Below are 21,961 nucleotides of genomic sequence, written 5' to 3'. Positions count from 1 at the left end.
CCCAGGTCCTCTGATAATACTTATCCCGTGCAAATCGTCATCCCTGTGTTTTGAGGGTTATTACAGTCGTGGTCAAATGTTTTGAGAATGACACAAATATTAATTTTCAAAAAGTCTGCTGCCTCAGTTTGTATGATGGCAATTTGCATATACTCCCGAATGTTATGAAGAGTGATCAGATGAATTGCAATTAATTGCAAAGTCCCTCTTTGCCATGCAAATGAACTGAATCCCCCAAAAACATTTCTACTGCATTTCAGCCCTGCCACAAAAGGACCAGCTGACATCATGTCAGTGATTCTCTCGTTAACACAGGTGTGAGTGTTGACGAGGACAAGGCTGGAGATCACTCTGTCATGCTGATTGAGTTCGAATAACAGACTGGAAGCTTCAAAAGGAGGGTGGTGCTTGGAATCATTGTTCTTCCTCTGTCAYCCATGGTTACCTGCAAGGAAAGACGTGCCGTCATCATTGCTTTGCAGAAAAAGGGTTTCACAGGCAAGGATATTGCTGCCAGTAAGATTGCACCTATATCAACCATTTATCGAATCATCAAGAACTTCAAGGAGAGCGGTTCGATTGTTGTGATGAAGGCTTCAGGGCGCCCAAGAAAGTCCAGCAAGCGCCAGGACCGTCTCCTAAAGTTGATTCAGCTGCGGGATTGGGGCACCACCAGTACAGAGCTTGCTCAGGAATGGCAGCAGGCAGGTGTGAGTGCATCTTCACGCACAGTGAGGCAAAGACTTTTGAAGGATGGCCTGGTGTCAAGAAGGCAGCAAAGAAGCCACTTCTCTCCAGGAAAAACATCAGGGACAGACTGATATTCTGCAAAAGGTACAGGGATTGGACTGCTGAGGACTGGGGTAAAGTCATTTTCTCTGATGAATCCCCTTTCCGATTGTTTGGGGAATCCAGAAAAAAGCTTGTCCAGAGAAGACAAGGTGAGCGCTACCATCAGTCCTGTGTCATGCCAACAGTAAAGCATCCTGAGACCATTCATGTGTGGGGTTGCTTCTCAGCCAAGGGAGTGGGCTCACTCACAATTTTACCTAAGAACACAGCCATGAATAAAGAACGGTACCAACACATCCTCCGAGAGCAACTTCTCCCAACCATCCAGGAACCATCCAGGAACAGTTTGGTGACGAACAATGCCTTTTCCAGCATGATGGAGCACCTTGCCATAAGGCAAAAGTGATAACTAAGTGGCTCGGGGAACAAAACATCGATATTTTGGGTCCATGGCCAGGAAACTCCCCAGACCTTAATACCATTGAGAACTTGTGGTCAATCCTCAAGAGGCAGGTGGACAAACAAAAACCCACAAATTCTGACAAACTCCAAGCATTGATTATGCAAGAATGGGCTGCCATCAGTCCATTGTGGCCCAGAAGTTAATTGACAGCAGGCCAGGGCAGATTGCAAAGGTCTTGAAAAAGAAGGGTCAATACTGCAAATATTGACTCTTTGCATCAACTTCATGTAATTATCAATAAAAGCCTTTGGCACTTATGAAATGCTTGTAATTATACTTCAGTATTCCATAATAACACCTGACAAAAATATCTAAAGACACTGAAGCAGCAAACTTTGTGGAAATTCATATTTGTGTCATTCTCAAAACTTTTGGCCACGACTGTACAGAGTTTAACAGGTGCTGTACCCATGGGTAAGAACATGGGGGGAAAATGTATGCTTAAAACAAAGTGCTATGTATGTAGCCTACAGATGAATGATCTGTTTTGTCACATATCAACTTTCCTAGTGCCATACTTCCTTTAAAAAAAAAAAAGTGGAAAAAGTCCATTTTGAATGAGGAAAAAAAATATTACGGGGCAGTTTGGTAAAACAAATCCCGTCTGACTCATCCACTGTAAAAATGGACATGCTGGGATAATAAAGACATAACCAACGTTCTATAGTAATACTAGTCCCTTGCGAATAGGGCTAAGATCACAGCTTTTGTTAAAGTATACTCAAAGTATAAAATAGTTGGCTTTGAAGCATCTAGCTAAACCTTGTGCAATCGAGCCTTTTCCGTAGTATGGGCAGGTTCAGGGCAAATTCATATGCCCTGTGATGCATAGCTCCAAATTTATATGAAAAAAGACTACCCTAATGAATTAATCCTCATGAATATGATCGGAATTCTATGGACATCCTGATAAGCTTATAGCTGGTAAGCCCCTTTAACTTCTGATGACAATGGGGGGGGGGGGCTAGACACGTGTTGTCTGTGTATGGCCCCATTCCATAGGATAAGTGGTCTTGATATAGGCTGAGTCTGTTTGTGCATTCATGCCAACTTCTCGTCACTCATTGTCATGCTATTCATGTTTGGTTTGACAATGACAGCAATGGAATTGGCAAGAGCACAAAAAACTCTGGGACTAGTCAGTATGCTATAGAGGTTCAGAGACAATGACAAGACAAGAAGTGTAATTTTAAATATTGATTGTTTCATTGATCATGTTTCTCCACTCCTCACAGCCCTATACTGAGAAGAAGTCCAGATATGACCAAAACCACCATGACAAAGTCAGAGCAGCTTTTAAGCATAAATGACCACGACTTCACAATGAGGCCTGGCTTTGGAGGTGAGATTTTTTTAACGGTGCTTTACTGTGTGACGTACAAATCATCATCATTGGTAAAATTCTAGAGTTCACTGATATTTGATGACATCTTTTATTTTTGGGCTCCTGAGTGGCGCAGGGGTCTAAGACACTGCATCTCAATGCAAGAGGTGTCACTGCAGTACCTGGTTCAAATCCAGGCTGCATCACATCTGACCTTGATTGGGAGTCCCATAGGGCGGCGCACAATTGGTCCAGTGTCGTCTGGGTTTGGCCGGGGTAGGCTGTCATTGTAAATAAGAATTTGTTCTTAACTGACTTGCCTAGCTAAATAAAGGTTACATTTTAAAAGGTATAATAATGACTTAATCATGACTCATCGTTAAGTGTAAGTCATGCATTGAAAAATTCCAACTGTTATAACTCAAGTTAAGATTTGGCCTGTTATCAGTTCTTGGAACTCAGGAAATCCATTTTTATTTGTCACATGCTTTGTAAACAACAGGTATAGACTAACAGTGAAATGCTTACTTACCATGGGAAGCAGATACATTAGAAGTGGATGTACACGTATGGGTCGTTCCATCTCAAAAAGCACAAGAAAGAGGATTTCAACACCCAACAACTCAGATTGTTCTGAAATTGTTTCTGTTGTTAGAAACAGAACATTATTTTGTTGAAATATAATTTAATCACATCGGTAGCCGATGTGAGCAAGATCTTTAAACAGGTCAACATTCACAAAGCCGCGGGGCCAGATGGATTACCAGTACGTGTACTCAAAGCATGCGTGGACCAACTAGCAAGTGTCTTTAGTGACATTTTCAACCTCTCCGTGACTAAGTCTGTAATACCTACATGTTTCAAGCAGACCACCATAGTCCCTGTGCCCAAGGAAGCGAAGGTAACCTGCTTTCACTTCTTTGCTTTGAAAGACTGGTCATGGCTCACATCAACAGCATCCTCCCGGATAACCTAGACCCACTCCAATTTGCAGACCGCCCCAACAGATCCACAGATGACGCAATCTCAATCGCACTCCACACTGCCCTTTCCCACCTGGACAAAAGGAACACCTATGTGAGAAGGCTGTTCATGGAGTACAGCTCAGCATTCAACACCATAGTGCCCACGAAGCTCATCACTAAGCTAATGAACCTGGGACTAAACACCTCCCTCTGCAACTGGATTCTGGACTTCCTGACGGGCCGCCCCGAGGTCGTAAAGGTAGGCAACAACACGTCTGCCACGCTGATCCTCAACACTGGGGCCCCTCAGGGGTGTGTACTTAGTCCCCTCCTGTACTCCCTGTTCACCCACGACTGCGTGGCCAAACACGACTCCAACACCATCATTAAGTTTGCTGACGACACAACAGTGGTAGGCCTGATCACCGACAACGATGAGGCAGCCTATAGGGAGGAGGTCAGAGAACTGGCAGTGTGGTGCCAGGACAACAGCCTCTCCCTCAATGTGAGCAAGACAAAGGAGCTGATCATGGACTACAGGAAAAGGCGGGCCGAACAGGCCCCCATTAACATCAACGGGGCTGTAGTGGAGCGGGTCAAGAGTTTCAAGTTCCTTGGTGTCCACATCACCAATGATCTATCATGGTCCAAACACACCAAGACAGTCGTGAAGAGGGCACGACAAAACCTTTTCCCCCTCAGGAGACTGAAAAGATTTGGCATGGGTCCTCAGATCCTCAAAAGGTTCTACAGCTGCACCATCGAGAGCATCCTGACCGGTTGCATCACCGCCTGGTGTGGCAACTGCTCGGCATCTGACCGTAAGACACTACAGAGGGTAGTGCGTACGGCCCAGTACATCACTTGCCAAGCTTCCTGCAATCCAGGACCTATATAAAAGGCGGTGTCAGAGGAAAGCACATAAAATTGTCAGAGACTCCAGTCACACAAGTCATAGACTGTTATCTCTGCTACCGCACGGCAAGTGGTACCGGAGCGCCAAGTCTAGGACCAAAAGGCTCCTTAACAGCTTCTACCCCCAAGCCAAAAGACTGCTGAACAATTAATCAAATGGCCTCCGGACTATTACATTGAACCCCCCCCCCCCCCATTTGTTTTGTACACTGCTGCTACTCGCTCTTTATTATCTATGCATAGTCACTTCACCCCTTCCTACATGTACAAATTACCTCTAACTTGTACCTCAGCATACTGACTCGGTACCGGTACCAACTGTATATCGCCTCGTTATTGTTATGTTATTGTGTTACTTTTTATAATTTTTTACTTTGTTTGGTAAATATTTTCTTAACTCTTCTTGAACTGCACTGTTGGTTAAGGGCATATAAGTAAGCATTTGACGATAAGGTTTACACTTGTTGTGACAAATAAAGTTTGATTTGATCTCTGAGAAGTTAAGCTAATTGATTGCACCCAAATTGGCTATTTACATTTATAGGATTCATATAATATTCATTAAATATAGTACCTAACATCTGATTTGGACCCCCAAAAATTCTAACAATGAGTTAGACATGAGGAATCCTATGCAATGGTCAAAAGCCTCCCACAGACCCTCCATACCCCCCGCCAATCCCACCTAACGAGTATATAGTATCAGTTCTCTATGTCTGAGAAGTAGTATGGTATTGTTTGAGTATTGTTTGTTCATCCTATGTAATGTGTTCCCAGTGAATTTGGTGATGTTGTTTTTTCCCTGTTCGGAGAAATTGTTAGGTTTATGTCCCATCCTACATCCTGATATTACCAGGTTCTGACCACTAGATGGGTTATCCCCTCAATGTTACAGGGATAGTTCACCCAAATTAATAAATAGGATGCCACCCAAATTAGAAAATGATATATTCTTCTACTGCTCTGTCGTTCGCTACATACTTTAGTCTGAGACTGCCATCATTGAAGTTGTTTGTGGTGACGAGGGGCATTGTACAAAACAAAGTCATCATTGATTGGATCATCTCAGAGTATCAAAGTCAATGAGACATTTTTAAACCTCTGCTTTACCTACATGTGTTCTGTATCTGGCCCAACCCATCAGTTTCTGGACCAATCAGACAGCCCAATCGACCAATCATAAGGAATGTGTTCACATTCAGTGAAGGGTCGAGGAGGTACCCAGATCCAGACTCATTACGGAGAATAAATGAACATCTCTGGGCGTGGCATTTTGTTTGGCCAGAGCAAGGAGTCTGGGTAGCCAGGCAAGTCTATGGACAAGGTATGACAGTAATCCATGCGTTGGTTTTGTTGTCCACTGTTTCAAATGCAAACTTTTTTGCATGTCTTTAAAACGTCTAATGGCTAGGGGTTCCGCTCGACAACATTCCGCTGAAAAGGCAGAGCACGAAATTCAAAAATATTCTTTAGAAATATGTAACTTTCATACATTCACAAGTGCAATACACCAAATTAAAGCTTAACTTCTTGTTAATCTACCCATCGTGTCTGATTTCAAAAATGCTTTACAGCGAAAGCACACAATATGATTATGTGAGGTCAGAGCCTAGTCACAAAAACACATACAGCCATTTTCCAGCCAAAGAGAGGAGTCACAAAAAGCAGAAATAGAGATCAAATGAATCACTAACCTTTGATGATCTTCATCAGATGGCACTCATAGGACTTCATGTTACACGATACATTTATGTTTTGTTCGATAAAGTTCATATTTATATATGAAAATCTCAGTTTACATTGGCGCGTTATGGTCAGTAATGTTGTGCCTCAAACATCCGCTGAATTTTCAGAGAGCCACATCAATTTACAGAAATACTCATCATAAACTTTGATAAAAGATACAACTGTTATGCACAGAATTAAAGACATACTTCTCCTTAATGCAAACGCTGTGTCAGATTTTTTTTTAACTTTACGGAAAAAGCACACCATGCTATAATCTGAGTACGGCGCTCAGACACAAAAACAAGCTATACAGGTACCCGCCATGTTGTGGAGTCAACAGAAGTCAGAAATAGCATTATAAATATTCACTTACCTTTGATGATCTTCATCAGAATGCACTCCCAGGAATCCCAGTTCCACAATAAATGTTTGTTTTGTTCGATAAAGTCCATCATTTATGTCCAAATACCTCCTTTTTGTTAGCGCGTTCAGTTCACAATCCAAACTCATGAGGCGCGGGCAAGTCCAGGCGAAAGTTCAGACAAAGTCCAAAAAGTTATATAACAGTTCGTTGAAACATGTCAAACGATGTATATAATCAATCTTTAGGATGTTTTTAACATAAATATTCAATCGTGTTTCAGCCGGATAATTCCTTTGTCTTTAGGAATGCAATGGAACGCAGGTCGCTCTCACGGCCATGCGCGTGACCAGCTCATGGTATTCTGCCAGACACCTGGTTGTAACAGCTCTCATTCCCCCCTCCTTCACAGTAGAAGCCTCAATTATTATGACCCCATAGACACTGTATATTAGAAAGGCAATGAGTTGAAAAACTACAAACCTCAGATTTCCCACTTCCTGGTTGTATTTTTCTCAGGTTTTCGCCTGCCATATGAGGTCTGTTATACTCACAGACATCATTCAAACAGTTTTAGAAACTTCAGAGTGTTTTCTATCCAAATCTACTAATAATATGCATATATTAGCTTCTGGGCCTGAGTAGCAGGAAGTTTACTCTGGGCACGCTTTTCATCCGAACGTGAAAATGCTGCCCCCTATCCCAAACAGGTTTAAAATAGTTTTGTTTTTTACATTTTAGCTGTTTGGCATTTCAGTGCATTGTAGGAGCTAGCAACATGAGCATTTTGCTGCACCACAATAACACCTGCTAAACTGTGTACGCAACCAATAAACGTTGATTTGATTTGGGTTATACGTACAGTACCAGTCAAAGGTTTGGACACACCTACTCATTCCAGGGATTTTCTTTATTTTTACTATTTTCTACATTGTAGAATAATAGTGAAGACATAAAAACTATGAAATAACACATATGGAATCATGTTGTAACCAAAAAAGTGATAAACAAATAAAAATATATTTTATATTTGAGATTCTTCAAAGTAGCCCCCCTTTGCCTTGATGACAGCTTTGCACACTCTTGGCATTCCCTCACAACTAGCTTCATGAGGTAGTCACCTGGAATGCATTTCAATTAACTTCTTTGTGACAGGGGGCAGCATTTTCACTTTTGGATGAATAGCGTGCCCAGAGTGAACTGCCTCCTACTCTGTCCCAGATGCTAAGATATGCATATTATTATTACTATTGGATAGAAAACACTCTTAAGTTTCTAAAACTGTTTGAATGATGTCTGTGAGTATAACAGAACTCATATGGCAGGCAAAAACCTGAGAAAAAATCCAAACAGGAAGTCAGAATTCTGAGGCTGGTCGATGTTCAACTCATCGCCTATTAAAATCCCTGTAAGATATGGATCTGTTTGCACTTCCTACGCCTTCCACTAGATGTCAACAGTCTGTAGAACGTTGAATGAAGCCTCTACTGGGATGTAGGACCGGATGGGAGGTGTTTCAGTCAGTGGTCTGGCAGAGTGTCAGTTCTTGGTCATGCGCATTCCAAATGATATCGCCTTGCGTTCCATTATTTCTGTAGACACAAAGGAATTCTCCGGTTGGAACGTTATTGGATATTTATGATAACAACATCCTGAAGATTGATTCTCTACTTAGTTTGACCAGTTTATTCGACCTGTAATATAACTTTTTGAAGTTTTCTTCCGAGTTCGCCTGCATCTGCGCGAGCGTTTGGACAAGTGTACTAAACGTGCTAGCTTCATGGAGATAAGTAATGGACATTATCGAACAAATCAACGATTTATTGTGGAACTAGGATTCCTGGGAGTGCAGTCTGATGAAGATCATCAAAGGTAAGGGAATATTTATGATGTAATTTCGTATTTCTGTTGACTCCAACATGGCGGAGAAATGTTGTTATATCTGAACGCTGTCTCAGATTATTGCATGGTGTGCTTTTTCCGTAAAGTTTTTTTGAAATCTGACATAGCGGTTGCATTAAGAACAAGTGTATCTTTAATTCTATGTAAAACATGTATCTTTCATCAAAGTTTATGATGAGTATTTCTGTTATTTGACGTGGCTCTCTGCAATTTCTACGGATATTTTGGAGGCATTTCTGAACATGGCGCCAATGTAAACCGAGATTTGGGGATATAAATATGCACATTATCGAACAAAACATACATGTATTGTGTAACATGATGTCCTATGAGTGTCATCTGATGAAGATCATCAAAGGTTAGTGATTCATTTTATCTCTATTTCAGCTTTTTGTGACTCCTATCTTTGGTTGGGAAAATGGCTGTGTTTTTCTGTGGCTATGTACTGACCTAACATAATCGTTTGGTGTGCTTTCGCCGAAAAGTCTATTTGAAATCAGACATGTTGGCTGGATTCACAACATATGTAGCTTTAATTTGGTATCTTTCATGTGTGATTTAATGAAAGTTAGATTTTTATAGTATTTTATTTGAATTTGGCGCGCTGCATTTTCTCTGGCTTTTGGCTAAGTGAGACAGTAGCGTCCCGCCTAAACTCAGATGTTTTGATATAAATATGAACTTTACCGAACAAAACATACATGTATTGTGTAACATGATGTCCTACGAGTGTCATCTGATGAAGATCATCAAAGGTTAGTGATTAATTTTAACTCTATTTCTGCTTTTTGTTACTCCTCTCTTTGGCTGGAAAAATGGCTGTGTTTTTCTGTGGCTATGTACTGAGCTAACATAATCGCAAGGTGTGCTTTCGCCGTAAATCCTTTTTGAAATCAGACACTTTGGCTGGATTAAGGAGAAGGTTACCTTTAAAATGGTGTATAATACTTGTATGTTTGAGGAATTTTAATTATGACATTTCTGTTGTTTTGAATTTGGCGCCCTGCAATTTCACTGGCTGTTGGTTAGGTGGGACGCTGCCTTCAGGTCTGCCTTCTTAAAAGTTCATTTGTGGAATTTCTTTCCTTCTTAATGCGTTTGAGACAATCAGTTGTGTTGTGACAAGGTCGAGGTGGTATACAGAAGATAGCCCTGTTTGGTAAAAGACCAAGTCCATATTATGGCAAGAACAGTTCATGTAAAGAACTTTGAAAGTTTCTTCAAGTGCAGTCGCAAAAACCATCAAGCGTCATGATGAAACTGGCTCTCGTGAAGACCGCCACAGGAAAGGAAGATGCAGAGTTACCTCTGCTGCCGAGGATAAGTTCATTAGACTTAACTGCATCTCAGATTACAGCCCAAATAAATGTTTCACAAAGTTCAAGTAACAGACACATTTCAACATCAACTGTTCAGAAGAAACTGCGTGAATCAGGCCTTCATGGTCGAATTGCTGCAAAGAAACCACTACTAAAGGACACCAATAATAAGAGAGTTGCTTGGGCCAAGAAACACGAGCAATGGACATTAGACCGGTGGAAATCTGTCCTTTGGTGATGAGTCCAAATTTGAGATTTTTTGGTTCCAACCGCCTTGTCTTTGTGAGATGCAGAGAGGTGAATGGATGATCTCCGCATGTGTGGTTCCCACCATGAAGCATGGAGGAGGAGATGTGATGGTGTGGCAGGGCTTTGCTGGTGACACTGTGTGTGATTTATTTTAAATTCAAGGCACCCTTAACCAGCATGGCTACCACAGCATTCTGCAGCGATACGCCATAGCATCTGGTTTGCGCTTAGTGGGACTATCATTTGTTTTTCAACAGGACAATGACCCAAAACACACCTCCAGGCTGTGTAAGGGCTATTTGACCAAGGAGAGTGATGGAGTGCTGCATCAGATTACCTGGCGTCCACAATCACTCGATCTCAACCCAATTCAGAGGGTTTGGGATGAGTTGGACCACAGAGTGAAGGAAAAGCAGCCAACAAGTGCTCAGCATACAGTATGTGGGATCTCCTTCAAGACTGTTGGAAAAGCATTCCTCATGAAGCTGGTTGAGAGAATGCCAAGAGTGTGCAAATCTGTCATCAAGGCAAAGGGTGGCTACTTTGAAGAATCTGAAATCTAAATATATTTTGATTTGTTTAACACTTCTTTGGTTACTACATGATTCCATATGTTATTTCATAGTTGTGATGTCTTCACTATTATTCTACAATGTAGAAAATAGTAAAAATAAAGAAAAATCCTTGAATGACTGGTACTGTATGTGTAAGAGATATGAATAAATGTTGTATTGCTACCTCATTGGATACACAAACAAAATGAGTGGTTCCTTTTTAAATCCCTTTAAGGGAGATGAGCTCTTTCAGCTGTCTGCAATATGACATTTCAACCCAGGAAGGATTATAAAATGCAACCACTAAATATTGGAGAGCCTCCAGATATGTTTGTGTCTGGCACGGCTGAGTTGGTTTTTGGAACACTGTGGCCTAATTTTGTTTTTTTTGCAGTGCACTGGATGAAGGGACTAATGGAGCAAAAACTCATTGTTTTAAATAGAATTGTCTAGATAAAAATGTCCCCTAAATACAGCTACGTAATCGCGACAGCTTTTATTACATTGTTACAACAATGGAGAGATAATCTTAGCAAGCTATTGACTTTTTTGTTTTTCTCTGTGTTGATTTGTGTACTATCAAGACTATCCCTACCCTGGGACGTTTCTAGGATTTGAGGACATATGGGGCTTAGCCCAAAGCCAGAGGGGAACCCTGGTAGGGAGGTTTGGGGGCATCCTCCCCCAGAAGAAGAACATTTGAATTTTAACAGCTAAAGGTGCCAGTAAACATTGTTTAAAAACGTAATTAAATTGTTGCCAGTAACACTGTTACAATCACTAACCCTCTTAATAACATGAAAAGTCTTACCAGCTCTGCTAGGGCAAGTAAAATGGTCAGAGTGACCTGTTTTCTGAACTTCTCTGTGTCTGTAAAGTAGCTAGCAAGCTAGCCAATGTTAGCCAGTTAGCTTGGGTTCTTGACTGACTTACATAAACAAATGAACTATACACTTATCTACCCCAACCATTAACAACTTATGTTATTTATGGAAACAAGTTACATTTCCATTAACATATCTGAATGGTTTTGTTTATTGTTTTAATTAAGCTAAGATTTGAGTTGTGTATCTTTGCAGGACACACTGTTCAAGTTGGAGTTGATGTTCAGGTAGAAAGTCTGGACACAATCTCAGAAGTTGACATGGTAAGTGTTTCTATACTTTCTGTAAGCTGTGATGTAAACCAAAATGAAGCTGTCCTTCATAGATGCATAGATCAACCATACTTTAATTTGATGAATTGGAAAGAAGAGGGGAAGACATTTATAGTGTATCCCATTCATTTTGGTTATTAATATGTGATCGCTCTGTTGAAATTGCAGCATTGTCATGCTCTGTGTTTCAGGACTTCACCATGACCTTGTATATTAGGCACTACTGGAAAGATGAGCGCCTTTCTTTCCACAGCACCACCAATAAGAGCATGACCTTCGACGGGCGCCTGGTCAAGAAGATCTGGGTGCCAGACCTGTTCTTTGTCCACTCCAAGAAGTCTTTCACACACGACACCACCACAGATAATGTCATGCTGAGAGTCTACCCTGATGGCAAGGTGCTCTACAGCTTAAGGTAATTCACCTGGTCAGAGTCGAACATTGGTTTTGTTCTTTGCTACATGGTTGACACTGGCAATCAGTTTGAAGCATACTGGTATAATAGAAAGGGTTTGGTGAACCACACTTGCACGATGAGTAACCTTGCCTGAGACTGAAACTTGTGTTAATATTAATAATGGATTGTATTTACAGTATATAGAGCCTTTCTCCCTACTGAGGTACTCAAAGCTCTTTACATAGTAAGGGGGGAACTAACCTCATCCACCATCAAAGCTAGGCATCAGGAGGCTTAGACAGTTTTGTGGCACACAAAATATCCTTGTGAACTCTAGTGGGTACAGTAGCTTGTTATGTAAAATAAGTCCAGACAAAGCCTACAAATGATGGGTGAAATGAGCTAGCTAGGTCTGATCACTGTTTGGAATGGAATCAACTGAAGAGAAGCTTGTGCTGTTTGTAAACACTAGTCTTTGCCAACTGACAATTTATCCCCAAAGTGATTTCATTACGCAAATCACAGAGCTGCCAGCTGAGGCAGGCCTAATTCAACACTTTCATGCTTTGTTTTTACCCATTAGCAATTTGCAAATTAAAAAATGCTGTGGTGCTGTTATGGATCAGGGTCCTGGCCAAGTGCCTATTTATATCTCTTGACCAAATAGACGTGCAGTTTGTATTTCATGACAACATGATGGATGTGATGAGAAACTGTCAGTAAAGTATAGTAAATCTGCAGACAGAGATTGAGTTTGTCATTTTGGTGAGTAATCAGAATGCTGGAGCCAAAAGACTTGTAATCCACAGTTGGTCCATTTGAGAGTCTTGGCAGCAAGAGCCAGTATCAAGATGTCTGCGTCAGTAGCTCCCTCTGCTGGCAGTCAGCACACACTGCATACAGTCTTATTGACACCTGTGGGGCACTGATAGTAAGTAGCGTCATGAACACTTCCATCACTGGTGGTGTCAGCGGTCATGCTAAGATAATGGTGTAAATAGCCATCAAGACAGACTGGTCTTGCGACTTTGAACTATGCCCTGGTATACACATAGGCCATCTGTAAATACCAATCTTGAGGTGTATTATAGAATTTCTCTATTCTTACAGATGTATTGGACTTGTGGAGCGACAGGGTCGTGTGTGTTCTACTATAGATACCATGCAGGCTCATCAGTAGGGTTAATCTCTCGGAGGGCTGGAACCAGAGATTTATGTTCCAGATGGAAGCAGATTTGGAGAGTAACCAACTGTTTACTGTATGTGGATCTTCCTCCCAGAGGATCCTGTGTAGCGACGGGTCTCTTCTACACTGTGCTGGATTATCTTGGCTATCTTTATCTATTTATCCCTGAATTTCCTCAACCCCCTGACTCTGTGTGTATCTGTCTGAAATATAATGAAACAATAAGGCCCAAGAGGGTGTGGTATATGGCCAATATACCACAAACCCCTGAGGTGCCTTATTGCTTTTATGAACCGGTTACCAAAATAATTAGAGCAGTAAAAATAAATGTTTTGTCATACCCGTGGTATACGGTCTGATATACCACGGCTGTCAGCCAATCAGCATTCACGGCTCGAACCACCCAGTTAATATACACAACACATATTCACCCACATCCCCAACTGATTTCTCTTTGCCATTATTGTATTATAGTACATTGCTCTGTGCAGTGGCGATTTTAGCATGTAAATCTTTCTGGGGCAAACTCTCCCAAAATATGTTGATACATGCCAGCAAAGCCACTACACTACACAACACTAAACAATACATTAATTGCACTATATTTGTGACCAGTGGTGATTTTAGCATGCAAATCTTGGTGGGGAAAACTCCCCCCAAAATGTTTTGATGCATGCCAGCAAAGCCACTACACAAGACAACACTAAATAATACATTAATTGCACTGTAGGCCCCCACAAACTGGTGCTGAAAAGAAAGCAGAGGTTTCTTTTCAGCACCATGGGGTGAATCCTTAGCACTGCTACATCTGGCTATCAGGGAGCCTTGTCTGGCAGCGAAACAGTTCATTAATTTACTGCCTTTTTAAAAAACATAGCTGATATGGCTGACTTGCTTAAACAAATGTGGTTTCTACTGACAATTTAGATGTACAAACTATGGCATAAGGGGACGACGAGCGGATAAGAGGCAATCCGTAATTTCGATTAAGATATTAATGAGCAAGCTAGGACAGATAAGGTCAAAATAAATATTTGTTCAGCACTTTTGAAATGTACAGAGACAGATTTCAGAACATGGGCTGTTCTTATAGTATTCTCCCTGTATATCAAGTCAGAACTGTAGGATAAATAAAGGCGGCATATAAGCAGACAATGAAAGCTCTTACAATATTTGATGATTACATTTCTGTAAAACAGGCTATAGGCTACATGTGCACCACCAAGTCAGAACAGTAGGCAAAATTATGAGGGGGGAAAGGGACCAAATTATTAGGGTGAGGCACATGGGCTACTAACAGCTTCCTACACAACATACACTTAGTATTACTTTCTTAGCTACAGTATACATATCTCCCTGGCATATTACATAATTTATGCAGCAACTTACAAGACATACAGGTCATAGCTCTAGAAAGAGGCTAGAGTTCCCGACTTGGAATTCCGAGTTGGATGACCGTTCAAAATGTATTTTCCCAGTTGGAGAGTGTTTTTCCCCCCAGAGTTCCCAGTTGTCTTGAACTCACGGAAGTCTGAGATTTACCAGTTATGAGTTTCCAGTTGTTTTGAATGTGGCAGAAGTCACACTGGATTGACAGCATGGTCAATGTATTCAACCTTTTATGGCCCATGGTGTTGAATGCTTAACATCCACTCCACTGAATAGCAGGCTAGTGATTGCTTTGCAACGCTTGCAGTTAGCCACTGATTCCTTCCAAACCACTCATTGTTGAATTCGCGATTTCAAACTTGTTGTGTAATGGCCAATGAGCACTGATATGTTTTATCTATAATTTCTCTACATCATTTCTGTTCATATGAGAAGGAATGAAAAGGATTTGCCAGTAGATTGTCGACATGATTCATGATGACTGCTAGCTTGCTAGCTAAGATTTTGAAAGTATGATGTTGACAGGATCATTCCAATCAAAGCTATGGTAGATATAATCTGATTTGACGTAATTTTATCTGTGGTCAATTACCTTGAGCCTTGGATGGGCACTTCTAATCTAAATCTATGGCAGCACCCAAGGGGCTTGAATTTTTTAGCTCTACCCATAGATTTTGTGGTAACGTAGAGTCCCAATGAGTGACAGAACACTGAGCCAATTATGGCGCAACTAGAGAACATAACCAACCCCTACGCTCCGTATTTCCGCGCCTGCCCCACCACCTCAGAAGGCACTGAGCTAGGCTGAAACACTTGCATTTTGGAGCTGCCTTACTCAAGAATGCAAATAAGAGATCATGTTTATATGCGGCTTTATTAACATTTTTATTTTTTTTTGCATTGTTTGCAAACTGCGTATTAATGCCAAAATAACATGCAGGTGGGGCTCAAAACAGGTGGGGCCCTGAATGACGGGTCGCCACTCGCTCTGTGTATTGCTTGACCAATAGACTACTCAGCTTAGCCTGAGTACCAGTCTGTTTGTGCTATAATGTCAACTCCTTGCCAATGTTTGGCATGACAATGAATGACAATGACTGCAATGGAGCTGGCAAAAGCATAAACAGATCTGGGTATACTCAACTGTCCGTGTTGTTGTTCTCATGCAGGGTGACGGTGACATCCATGTGCAGTATGGACCTGAGTCGCTTCCCTCTGGACACACAGACCTGCTCCCTGGAGATCGAGAGCTGTGAGTCTCTGCTCTAATGATGTCACTTCCCTTTTGACTCTTTCTCTTCTGTCACATTCAAATCATAATAAAAATGTACCTATTCATAGACTTGTTTCAAGTGGTGAACACTGAACAGCATGTCTCTTTCTTATCAGATGCGTACACAGATGACGACCTGATGCTCTACTGGAAGAAAGGGAACAATTCCCTGAGTACTGACGAAAGGATCTCCCTCTCCCAGTTCCTCATCCAGGAGTTCCATACTACCAGCAAAAAATCCTTCTACAGCAGCACAGGTACAGCACTGAAGACTGACAAAACACATGCTGTTCACTGTGATTTATCAAGGTTGTGTTTCTGTAATGCTAATGTAATGCAGGCAATGCAATGTACACTACCGTTCAAAAGTTTTGGGTCACTTAGAAATGTTCTTGTTTTTGAAAGAAAAGCTAATTTTTTGTCCATTAAAATAACATCAAATTGATCGGAAATACAGTGTAGACATTGTTAATGTTGTAAATTAATATTGTAGCTGAAAACGGCAGATAAAAAAAACAAAATGGAATATCTACATAGGCGCATTATCAGCAAACATCACTCCTGTGTTCCAATGGCACGTTGTGTTAGCTAATCTAAGTTTATCATTTTAAAAGGCTAATTGATCATTAGAAAATCCTTATGCAATTATGGCTTAAAAACACCAGTCTCAATGTCAACAGTGAAGAGGTGACTCCGGGATGCTGGCCTTCTAGGCAGAGTTCCTCTGTCCAGTGTCTGTGTTCTTTTGCCCATCTTAATATTTTCTTTTTATTGGCCCGTCTGACATGTCTTTTTCTTTGCAACTCTGAGAGGCCAGCCTCTTCACTGTTGACGTTGAGACTGGTGTTTTGCGGGTACTATTTAATGAAGCTGCCAGTTGAGGACTTGTGAGGCGTCTGTTTCTCAAACTAGACACTCTAATGTACTTGTCCTCTTGCTCAATTGTGCACCGGGGCCTCCCACTCATCTTTCTATTCTGGTTAGAGATAGTTTGCGCTGTTCTGTGAAGGGAGTAGTACACAGCATTGTACGAGATCTTTAGTTTCTTGGCAATTTCTCGCATGGAATAGCCTTCATTCCTCAGAATAAGAATAGACTGACAAGTTTCAGAAGAAAGATCTTTGTTTCTGGCCATTTTGAGCCTGTAATCGAACCCACAAATGCTGATGCTCCAGATACTCAACTAGTCTAAAGAAGACCAGTTTTAATGCATCTTTAATGAGCACAACAGTTTTCAGCTGTGCTAACATACTTGCAAAAGGGTTTTCTAATGATCAATTAGCCTTTTCAAATTATAAACTTGGATTAGCTAAGACAACATGCTTTTGTAACACAGGAGTGATGGTTGCTGATAATGCGCCTCTGTACACCTGTGTAGATATTCCATAAACCATCAGCCGTTTCCAGCTACAATAGTCATTTACAACATTAACAATGTCTACACTGTATTTCTGATCAATTTTATGTTATTTTAATGGACAGAAATGTGCTTTTCTTTCAAAAACATGGATATTTCTAAGTGACCCCAAACTTTTGAATGGTAGTGTATATAACTAAACATATGTAATAATCTGATCCTCTTCTCTCCAGGCTGGTACAACCGTCTGTACATCAACTTCACCCTGCGACGCCACATCTTCTTCTTCCTGCTGCAGACCTACTTCCCTGCCACTCTGATGGTCATGTTGTCCTGGGTGTCTTTCTGGATCGACCGCCGGGCCGTACCGGCCAGGGTTCCTCTGGGTGAGTTAGCCCTTAGTAATTCAGGATCTTGTTCGAAGCTTATTATAATTCTGTCTTCTACTGTATTCATGTTTCATTATTACAAAGCCTCTAATATTCTGCCTTCAGTAGAATATCCTGCTGTGTCCCTAAGTTTTAACCTTTCTGATCAGATGTTGTGTGTTGTACTGTGCTCCAGGTATCACCACGGTGCTCACCATGTCCACCATCATCACTGGAGTCAACGCCTCCATGCCCAGGGTTTCCTACATCAAAGCTGTGGACATTTACCTCTGGGTCAGTTTTGTGTTTGTGTTCTTATCGGTGATAGAGTACGCTGCAGTGAACTACCTGTCTACAGTGCAAGAACGGAAGGAAAGAAAGCTACGAGAAAGGGTAAGTGCCATTATAACATTCCATGGATCCAAATAGTCTGTTTCTCAGTCTGTAAAAGATGCTCTGGGAAGGAGTTTTCGATTTTAAATGTGGGTACTGTAGCTCGGTATCTAATCCAGTCTCTGTTTCTGTCTGCAGCTGCCCTGCACCTGTGGCATGACCCACCCAGGCATGATGGGTAGCTACAGCGAGGATGATGTCAACAACACTGGGAACTATGGCGGTGAGCCGATGGAGAACGGCGCTGCAATGCAGCAAAGGATGATGGTCCATCTGGACTTTGAGGAGAACGACCAGATCACAGGACACGTGGGCTCCAGCGCTTACAGCAGCATGTGGATCGACACCCACGCCATAGACAAGTACTCCCGGGTCATCTTCCCTGGGTCCTATATTCTGTTCAACATCATCTACTGGTCCTGCTACCTCTAACGCTGCACAGAATGGGATGGAGGTAGACATACCCACAGAACTAGAATGAATTCTATTAATTCTAATGAGTTATATGAATTATATTATTTTTCTACGAAAATACCCAGGGTGTATGCACCTGGAAAGGAACCACAACTCTGACGATGTGATGATGCAAAATGCTAAACCATGGTACCTGGATTTCTGTACCTGAGATATAGAGGGCATGCCATGCACAGCACACGGACTCAAACACAGCAGTTATTGTCATTTTGAACACCTATATGTTGGTGTTTTATATGTCCGGGGAAGTAATGAGTTCATGTAATGATTAATAAGTAATGGGCTGGCTTGTATCCGTAGCTGAAAACTTCATTGAGTTTTTATCCACATTGAGAATTGCAAAACTGTCATTTAGTTTAGTTGTCATTGCCAATATAAACTCAGCAAAAAAAGAAACTTCCTCTTACTGTTATTTTCAGCAAACTTAACATATGTAAATATTTGTATGAACATAACAAGATTCAACAACTGAGACATAAACTGAACAAGTTCCACAGACATGTGATTAACAGAAATTGAATAATGTGTCCCTGAACAGAGGGGGGGTCAAAATCAAAAGTAACAGTCAGTATCTGGTGTGGCCACCAGCTGCATTAAGTACTGCAGTGCATCTCCTCCACATGGACTGCACCAGATTTGCCAGTTCTTGCTGTGAGATGTTACCTCACTCTTCCACCAAGGCACCTGCAACTTCCCGGACATTTCTGGGGGGAATGGCCCTAGCCCTCACCCTCTGATTCAACAGATCCCAGACGTGCTCAATGGGATTGAGATCCGGGCTCTTCGCTGGCCATGGCAGAACACTGACATTCCTGTCTTACAGGAAATCACGCACAGAACGAGCAGTATGGCTAGTGGCATTGTCATGCTGGAGGGTCATGTCAGGATAAGCCTGCAGGAAGGGTACCACATGAGGGAGGAGGATGTCTTCCCTGTAACGCACAGCGTTGAGATTGCCTGCAATGACAAGCTTAGTCCGATGATGCTGTGACACACCACCCCAGACCATGACGGACCCTCCACCTCCAAATCGATCCCGCTCCAGAGTACAGGCCTTGGTGTAACGCTCATTCCTTTGACAATAAACGCGAATCCGACCATCACCCCTGGTGAGACAAAACCGTGACTCGTCAGTGAAGAGCACTTCTTGTCAGTCCTGTCTGGTTCAGCGACGGTGGGTTTGTGCCCATAGGCGACGTGGTCGCCGGTGATGTATGGTGAGGACCTGCCTTACAACAGGCCTACAAGCCCTCAGTCCAGCCTCTCTCAGCCTATTGCGGKCAGTCTGAGCACTGATGGAGGGATTGTGCGTTCCTGGTGTACCTCGGGCAGTTGTTGTTGCCATCCTGTACCTGTCCCACAGGTGTGATGTTCGGATGTACCAATTCTGTGCAGGTGTTGTTACACGTGGTCTGCCCCTGCGAGGACGATCAGCTGTCTGTCCTGTCTCCCTGTAGCACTGTCTTAGGCGTCTCACAGTATGGACATTGCAATTTATTGCCCTGGCCACATCTGCAGTCCTCATGCCTCCTTGCAGCATGCCTGAGGCACATTCATGCAGATGAGCAGAGACCCTGGGCATCTTTCTTTTTGTGTTTTTCAGAGTCAGTAGAAAGGCCTCTTTAGTGTCCTAAGTTTTCATAACTGATCTTAATTGCCTACTGTCTGTAAGCTGTTAGTGTCTTAACGACCGTTCCACAGGTGGATGTTCATTAATTGTTTATGGTTCATTGAACAAGCAGTGTTTAAACCCTTTACAATAAAGATCTGTGAAGTTATTTGGATTTTTACGAATTATCTTTGAAAGACAGGGTCCTGGAAAAGGGACGTTTCTTTTTTTGCTCAGTTTAAGATGCTATATTGGATTGTTGGAAGATACATTTTTTCAAAGCCTATGAGAACTAATGCAAAAGTCACACTACAGTAGATTAACGCATTCCCTAAAAATCTTAACATTACATTTGATCAGTTTCATGTAGAGCTATCCATTATGTTAGTCATTGCAGGTGCTATGGCAGGTGCAGTGAAATGCTTATGTTACTAGCTCCAATAGTGCAGTAGGATGTCTCGCAGATACAATAAAAATACACAAATAAGAAAAAAATTCCAAACAAGAATTCAAGAAATAACAATCCAAGTAGATACAGTATATTACAGTGAGCATGTGTGAGCATTATGTTAAAGATACAAAGTAAAGGTCACTCGAAAGCATCAATAATTTTACTGTTTAAGTTAGGGAACAAAGCTATACCAAATACTTTCTGTACCAATAAGTACATGATTGTGCAGTTTTTTTATGAGATCAGATATACAGTAGCATCCAGAATTGCATGTCTTGGCAAATATATCAAATATATATCAAAACAAATGGTGTCCAAATGGTTATTTCAAACTGTGCTATACAATGTCGGGATCATTTTGTGTATTGTGGTTTCAAATGGACTATTACACCTATTTTTATTGTGTCTCCCCTTCTCTGGGTATGCTTGAATATGTATTGAATAACTACTTAATAACAGTACTTGTACAGTATTTTAGCATAAATCTGTCAACTGATTCTTCTTACATTATCTCCTGCACTACTTTCAGTTTCTGACCACCCTTCCCACCTATTTTAGTGTTTGATTCAACATGTGTGACAGGTAAATGGGCTATTGACATGATGATTTTGTAACTCAGTTTCTGAAACAATAAGTAATTGATTAAAATGTTTTCTTCTATTTGCTCTTCACGAATTCTGTACATTGTTCTTACACTTAATTAATAGGCTTCCGTCCAGATATGATAATGACTGTTTCATTCACATGCAATGAAATGTAATGGATGAATAGACTGAAGAAAGCCCCCCAAATTATGAGCATCTGTAGACTTTTATCAGATTTATTATTCAATTCCCTGAATGGAGAATATATAAACCTTCCTTTCCAATGCATGTAGGCTTATCTAATGCAACATTGCTATGACATCTGTTTGCAATTAAGCCTAATTTCAACCAAAGCCTGAAAAGGTACACTACCGTACATTTTTTGTCCATTAAAATAACATCAAATTAATCAGAAATACAGTGTAGACATTGTTAATGTTGTAAATGACTATTGTAGCTGGAAACGGATGATTTTTAATGGTTTAGAGCATCTGAACCAATGTAAAAGTATTGGTGGATTCCAGGTACAATAAAATACACATTGCCAAAGTCTGTGGAGCCAGTGGAGATAACAAACTATCAAAGTTATTTCGTTCTACGTTACAGCATTAAAGTTCTTTGCATAACAAGAATGTTGCTTCCTAGTTCTTCTGAGGGCCTGTGGAAAATCACAGGGAGGAATGCATGGTTGAGTTGGAGTTTTACCAGTGGAGACTTTGAGAACCTCTTCATTTGTAGCGAATTCGCTCCCC

At 41.4% G+C, this 21,961-nt stretch overlaps 1 protein-coding gene across 1 annotated transcript in view; it reads left to right on the top strand.

Moving 5' to 3' along the window:
• The window catches only part of LOC111954197 (gamma-aminobutyric acid receptor subunit rho-1-like), a 38,858-nt gene extending 17,573 nt beyond the window's left edge, over positions 1 to 21,285 (top strand). The window contains exons 3-10 of the mRNA XM_023973730.2: positions 2,491 to 2,597; positions 11,652 to 11,719; positions 11,920 to 12,143; positions 15,870 to 15,952; positions 16,090 to 16,230; positions 17,564 to 17,716; positions 17,895 to 18,091; positions 18,230 to 21,285. Coding sequence (XP_023829498.1) covers positions 2,491 to 2,597; positions 11,652 to 11,719; positions 11,920 to 12,143; positions 15,870 to 15,952; positions 16,090 to 16,230; positions 17,564 to 17,716; positions 17,895 to 18,091; positions 18,230 to 18,523 — 1,267 coding nt within the window. The 3' untranslated portion in view covers positions 18,524 to 21,285. The remainder of the gene's footprint in view (positions 1 to 2,490; positions 2,598 to 11,651; positions 11,720 to 11,919; positions 12,144 to 15,869; positions 15,953 to 16,089; positions 16,231 to 17,563; positions 17,717 to 17,894; positions 18,092 to 18,229) is intronic.
• Positions 21,286 to 21,961: the final 676 nt, after the last annotated feature.

This window comes from Salvelinus sp. IW2-2015, linkage group LG28 (assembly GCF_002910315.2).
Source record: "Salvelinus sp. IW2-2015 linkage group LG28, ASM291031v2, whole genome shotgun sequence".
In the NCBI taxonomy this organism is placed as follows: Eukaryota; Metazoa; Chordata; class Actinopteri; order Salmoniformes; family Salmonidae; genus Salvelinus; species Salvelinus sp. IW2-2015.
The sequence above is the reverse complement of the archived record's forward strand: the minus strand, read 5'-3'. Positions and strand labels throughout refer to the sequence as shown.